Here is a 7,160-nt window from a genome sequence, read left to right as displayed (position 1 = left end):
CTGTCCAACTTGGAATATTCGGTTTCAGAAAGGCTAATAACAATTAGTTCAATCAACGCGGAGTTGCTTTAACCCCAAGTTCAGAATCAGAATCAGAATCAGAATACTTTATTGATCCCTGGGGGAAATTATTTTTTGTTACAGTGCTCCATTTTAAACCAACATTAAGACAAGACAGACAATACACTAACTAAGAATAGTACAATATATACATATATATACATACATACATACATAAGTCACTCATAAATAAATAGTTGGAAAAGAAACATGTGTAGTTGTAGCAGCAAACAGTGTGTTAAGTGGATGCGTTGTACAGGGAGATGGCCACAGGCAGGAATGATTTCCTGTGTCGTTCAGTGGTGCTGAACTGTCGTTCAGTTAAGCGCGCGCACGAGGATACATAAAGCCCTGATTAGTGGAGCACAGATTAAGCGAGTCACCATGGAGACGGAGGGAAAGAAGGCGCGGTCAATGTATTTTACAGCGCTTGAGGCCGAAATTCTGATGGCAGCATATGCCGATAACATGCAAATTCCGCGGAAAAAAGTAACACAGCCTCAGCTGCAAAAGAAAGGGAGCATGCATGGCAAAACATAGCCGACAGAGTCAATGCGTGAGTGTTAATTTAAACATTGATCTAGGGATTTCCACACAGCAAATTCTGGTCTTTGGAATAAACTCTCTGGGAGTTCAGATTAACTACATTTGAGTGTACATGCGTGACCATCGAATAAACTCTAGTGCAGAGTTAGAGTAACTCTTTTCTGGGAGTTGATTTTTCAACTCTTTATAGGAGTTAAAACTAAACTCTCATGGAGTAAAATTTCTACTACCATAAAGAGTAAAATGTAACTCATAACTAGAGTTCATTTTGATATTAACTCTTTTATAGTGTTACTCATCAAATGAAAAAAGGTTTTGGGTGACAATTACTACAAAAACACAATACTGATTATTATGAATGTATGAATTTTATTTATCAAAAGTATCATATTCAAAATTCAATGGACTAACATACATTCTGTGTAACAGCACTATAATAGTGTAACATTCGACATTAAAACAGCAACAATTATGGCAGCTAAACAGTTGAGACATTGTGTGGTCAGATAGGCCTAATATTGGGGGAAAAAAACGAATTAAAGAAAAAAAAAAGACTACAGAATAAGCACTTATTGTAATGCAGTGTTAACATGAAAAAGACTCTATAAGGTCTCCATTAAGCCAACAAATTAAATAATGCAACTGTCTGACACGACATACAATTGTGAATCACACCCATATGACATTTGGCCATCAAAACTTTTGAAATGTCTTAACTTCTCCCTTTCTAGGACCAGTATCTTCTTAGGAATGGTTTCATTTACCTGATAAGCATGAAAATGATCATGGAAACACGTTTCATGCTCAACCATAACAAAAACAGCTTTACCATCATGTAAAATGATTGAAGTTATCTTGCTGAAAACCGGCATGTTTTCATAAGTGCCTGTGCAAACAAAAAGCCCAACACGATATTCAACTCCACTACACTTTACCCAGTTTGTGAGTTTGACAGTGTTCTGTAAATCAACATGAAGATATGGAGATATAATTTCTGAGTATTCTTGTGTTTCAAGTGAACGCATTTTAACTGGACCAGACTCAACTTCTTTTAAACTCATACATTCCCAATGATAAGCTAATGCAAACTGATGTTTCCTTGCAAGTGATACAGTCAAATTCTTAAAGTTCTTAACACAGTCTTTGAAAAATTTGTGTTTGGCTTCAAATCTCATGGTCCAGATATGAATGAGAGGACCAATCTTTCGAATGCACCTTGGATAGTGGACCATGAAATGATGTTTTGGAATTAAGTTGTTTGATGGGTATAGTTCCTTAAAGAGTCTATGGTGTTCAATAATCAGGTGCTTTAAATACACAGTCATTCCTTCAGTGATAGAGTATGAGAAAACTATGTTTAGAATGTGCAACAACAAAAGCAACAAATGCCAGTGCAAATCATCCTCTGGTACCAGGTCACCAAATATCAAAGGTATGTTTGTGATCAAGCAAAGTGTTTGTGATGCATTTAAACCTATTCCATGCCCTGCACGATCCAGGTTAATATTCGTTGGTTTATTTTTCTTTTCCATATAGCCGTAATTAAAAGCATATATCCTATTTAACAAGCTATCTTTAGAGATGAAGTATTCGATTAAATATTGAAATAGCAACTTGACTTCATATTGACCAACCCCTTCCAAAATATCATGCATGATGTCAACGGCATAATTTTCCGCAATATTGAAATATTTTAATGAATTAAGTATGCTCTTTCTTTTTATGCCGAATGAAGATGTTAATGTTGGATCATCTACCAAATTATTATAATGTTGGTTATTCAGAATTGGTGATCTAAGAGTTAAACATGGGTCGTCCTCTGAGAAAACTAATTGAGCTGAAGACTGATCAATTAAGCAAAATCTACAAAAATAATTAGCTCTAAACGATTCCAAAAATACAAGAATGCTATGCATCCCCAAGTTATCACCTGTAATTTGTGCCAGAGTACCAAATACAGGAAATTTAGCAAATGGAACAGCAATCCCACTCGTCTCTAATATTTTCAGGTCCTTTACTAGGGGCTTCAGGATTTCATCAATTCCATATTTTTTTGCGTCTTGTGCATAAAATAATGATACCAGATGAATGTTCATTAAAGCCGAATTCAGACTGGGAAGAAGATTTCTAAGGATGAAGTAAAGGCAGCCAACTTTGTGTATACCCTTTTTTGAACCTAAAGGATTTGCACACTCAAATTCGTCATAGTACAATTGGACTTGGATAGCAAACTTGCTACCTGAAAACAAAGGATGACTTTTGAAGTAGCTTCCATCACAGAAGTCCTGATATGTGTCAGACTGGGTGCATATTTGCATCATCTCACAAATACTTTCATTCTTAAAAATGAACTGGAGTGTTTTCAATATGGGAATATATATGAATTTGTCATTTACTGGGACTTGCTCATAGGTTCTAGTTTTGGTACATCGTCTAGTATCGTATCTTACTCCTAGGTGCAATTCAACTGGCTGTACCATTTCCCACTTATCTCTAAAATATTTTTTACATTTGCTTTCAGAATTCAAGTGACTAAACGGATTGTCCAAATTTTTAAATAAATCTGCAATGGCTGATCTGGAGGGACTGTCATTTGGTAATAGGGTCAATAATTGTTCCTGAATATTAGATTGCCAATCTCCCACAAATTCCTCTAAGTTCTGAACTGTAGAAAGAACTACAGTATTTGGTACACCACTTCCTAAAAGTCTGGCAATAATGGAGGCAGACATGTCCTTGCTCTGATTTGAGAATGAAGGGCCTGCTTCAGAATTTTGGCACTGAGATGATGTGGATGGTGTTTCATCATTTAAGCACTGAGAACTACTAAACTGTTGGGTATCATGGTCAGAAGGGGTCTCATGAGGAACACATGTGCTAACAGTAGCATGTATCTTATTCAGATGTCTTCTAAATCCAGAATAACTTGAGAATTGTAAACAACATCCTATCTGACCACATTTTAGTTTCAAATTTTTGCCAGGATACATTCCATGAACTAGTTTTAAATGTCTGAACAAAAGTAAAGCTGTAGCAAAGGATAAAGCACAGAGAAAGCAGGTCAACATTTTGAATGCATAACCTGGTTACTACTTATTCAACAGCTTTGCTCGCAACTCTTTGACTCTTGGACTTTCCACTGTTGTGCCTACATCAATATTGTACACAGTGGTCTGCAAAAATGTGTACAGGCTGGACAGAGCGTCTTCATATTTCACACTGAAAACAAAGTGGCACTTGAACAGCTCATCAAATGCACCCAGTGATGTGCCTGACTGACATGGAAGAAGCTTTCGATCCAAGACTATGTAGAAGCTGAAAACCTGTGCTTTTGAAGTCCCTGTGGCCAGGAGATATGGCTGAGGGTTTCCTTCATTGTTCATGAGGTGATCCTCAAGGCTCTGGCAAGACTGAAACACAATAAAAAGCATCACTTTATAAACCCTTAGGTTAAGAAAAAGTGTTCCATGAACCACAGTATCTGGAACTGGATCACATTATCTTGACAAACCTTGTGAAATTTAACCAGATGATCTATTGCCTCTCCAACACTCATCTTCTTTGGCCGTTTCCTTCCAGCTGGTTGTGGCGTGAGAAGGTGCAGCAGAACAAGAAGAGAAGCCATGTCGCTGTCCCACTCTGCAGACAGTGTTAAGGAGTTAAATACTAATGCTGGAAAGGGGAGACAGAACTGAACTTCACTAACATATAAAAACTGGTTGAGGGTATGAGCAGAAAATAAGTGATCCATACACACATTATCCACACTGCTGCTTTTTTGATAACTTTTAAAAATGAAAACTAAAATTACTACACTAATAAAGTGTTACTTTAGGACACTACCTGGCTCATCAGCATCATCCATTTCTTCGTTCAAAGCAGATTTCAGCAATCTTTTCAGAAGACAAGTCTCTTTAAGGTCTCTGGCTTCCCTGGCAACCTTGTCTTTAAAACTGGTGTTCCATTTTTCCAGGAACCTGGAAGCAGTCTCTACTCCAAACATCATTGCAAAGTCCTGCAAAATCTAACAAAGGAGAAGTATGTCCATTAAAATCAATTTTTTTAAGTCAAGTATTTTTCAGATCCCCATTTGTTTACCTACCAGTCCTTTAGTGTCCAAAAACCGAGGAAACATCTGAAGAATGTTTGCTGATTCTTGTGGGTCATGGAGTATCTGCTGACGATAGTAGAATGTCTCTCTCATCTTCTGGAAGACTATATCTTGGTCAGTGGTGTGATGAAGAAGAGACATGGCTTCCATACATTGATCTCTTGTTTGCTGGTCATTAGTGAAACCAAACTTCCTTCGTGATGTGGGCCCTCCTTTCAGTTCCACCCTGTTCTGTGATGCAGTGGGGGGTTTGGATTGACGTTGCACAGTCTTGATACGCCACTCAAGAAAACCTTTGTTGCTCTGAATGTCATAGAAATGCTCCTACAGAAAGAAAGAAATTGCATACATTGTAGAGTGTGTATATATATTTATATATATGTGTAGGGAGAGAGACAGAGAGAGAGAGAGAGAGAGAGAGAGAGAGAGAGAGAGAAAGAGAGCAAGTCTTATTACACACTACAGTTGCAGAGCAAACTCACATATCCCTTTTTGGAGTACGGATCCTTCAAAGATGGGAAGAGTGACATGATTCCAAGTGCATGAAACTCCTTCGTTGCTTTACTTACAGTTCTCCTGCAAAAGCAGAAGTGTTTTTTGATAAGATCCTTGCCAGTTTTAAAAATGAATAGAATAAACATCATTCCTCTTACCCTTCCTTTTCACGCATGTGAGCTACAATGATGTTCACCATTAATCGCCTGGTGGAATCTTTCAAACTCCCAGTTTTTTCATACTCATGGATGACAGTCACCCCTGCTGGTTTGGAAGTCAGAATCTGCTCCACTGTCTAAACACATTTGATACAAAGAACAAAAAAATTGACAAAAAATGAGACTATTTTAACCCAAACAACAATTTCAATCTGTGGATTATACATATGAACTACATGAAATACTATATCAAATTATTTTTTCTCTAATCTGTTTTATCTTCGTGTTTAAGCTTTTTCAAGTAATGACAACTAAAGAGTCAAATACAAGTCTATTAAGTAATGTATCTACATTTCTTGCATGTATGCTGTCCAATAGAGGCTGAACCATTTGAAGTCCGGCATCGCTTGTGTCACTGCTCTGACTGCTGGTGGTTGAGACAGACAATGTATCTGTTAGACTTGGAGAGGAGGGCTCTTCCACATGTTGCTTCAGGACAGTCAAATCTGAGGGTGACAAACAAAAATATTACAATATAAGGCATATACAATCAAAAATCAACCACAACAAAGCTACCATTTACGCACATAGGCACATACGTAAATTGTATGCTTTGATTAAATTATACTTTCTCCCAGGAGAACAGATGGTTATTTTGTATTTTATTATGGTAATATACAATTTACATACCACAAGGTGTGAGTGTCACATAGTGTGTTAGGTCTGAGCAGTCACGCAGCTTCTTGGATGATTCTGTTTCCAGGATGTCTGAAATGCATGTGATAAATCCAACTTACTGTTGAGCCATGAAAGCAGCATTTTGTGATTGTTACCACAGGATATTAGACAAATTAAAAAAGGTTTATTTAAGAGTAACTGTAGAAATCAAATCCCACAAAATCTATCAGAGCATATATTTACTTACCTTCAGCTGTATAGATGACAAAACACACCTCTTTGACTCCTGCAAGTTCAGGAAAGACATCCTCATCCACCTCTATACCCTGCTCATCTGTGACTTTCAGTGCTGCATTTTCTGGTATGAGAAACTTCTGCTGCACTGAAGTAAAATCATCACTTAGTTAATAACAACATTATCATTTCCTCTTTAATGACTTGGTACAAACCATGTATAACTTACCTGCACTCATAAAATCTGTGAAGCTGACTTCTTCCAATTTGACATATTTCTTTGTCTCTCTGTGTTTTACTTTTATCAACATCTTGGCCACCTATGGAAAAAACCTTTACTAATATGAAACATAACATGTGGAAGAAGAAGAGGCTGTTTATGATGACTTTATGTGAACTGTGTATAACGTAATCCATAAACACTTTCTAACATTGAGCTAGCCTGTCCACACTAGCTACTGCTTAAAATCTATTTAGCTAGGCTAGGTTTAGCAGACAATGTGACCGCATGTTTGCCGCGTCCTTGTCTTTTCAGGTGTGGCGAGTGGCGACAGGGTTGTGTGCATATCTGTGAAGCAGGACTAACTAACTTATGTTAATGGTACCTTGATATCTCATTAATGCAGGCTGCACCTCTCTTTGGTTAAATACGGCCATTACCATGAGTCTAAACATAATATTACTGTAGTTAGCTAACGTTAAATGAAACATTAGTGTTTAAAAAAAAGAAATACAAATGAACGTTTTCATTGACAACGTGAAATGTGTATCTTCAAATACAGTAAGATAAGTTAGTTAACTAACTTTTGACTAATGTTAGCCTAGCTGCTATCAACGAATCAGCGTAACATGCATGTATGGAACGCCAGGACTGCCAT

At 37.2% G+C, this 7,160-nt stretch overlaps 1 protein-coding gene across 1 annotated transcript; it reads right to left on the bottom strand.

Annotated features, from left to right (window-relative positions):
• Positions 1-1,018: 1,018 nt before the first annotated feature.
• On the bottom strand, positions 1,019-7,160 carry LOC309694102 (uncharacterized protein). Its single transcript, XM_082513859.1, has 11 exons — positions 6,888-7,160; positions 6,512-6,602; positions 6,296-6,430; positions 6,061-6,138; positions 5,722-5,876; positions 5,371-5,507; positions 5,200-5,293; positions 4,709-5,041; positions 4,450-4,630; positions 4,118-4,245; positions 1,019-4,016 (listed from the first exon to the last, which is right to left on the bottom strand). The coding sequence occupies exons 2-11, from the start codon at positions 6,591-6,593 to the stop codon at positions 3,696-3,698; spliced, it is 1,644 nt and encodes a 547-aa protein (XP_082369985.1). The 5' UTR covers positions 6,594-6,602; positions 6,888-7,160; the 3' UTR covers positions 1,019-3,695.

Source organism: Aulonocara stuartgranti (genome assembly GCF_965226115.1).
Source record: "Aulonocara stuartgranti genome assembly, chromosome: 18".
NCBI lineage: Eukaryota > Metazoa > Chordata > Actinopteri > Cichliformes > Cichlidae > Aulonocara > Aulonocara stuartgranti.
Note: the sequence above shows the minus strand (reverse complement) of the source record. Positions and strands in the feature narration are given on the sequence as shown.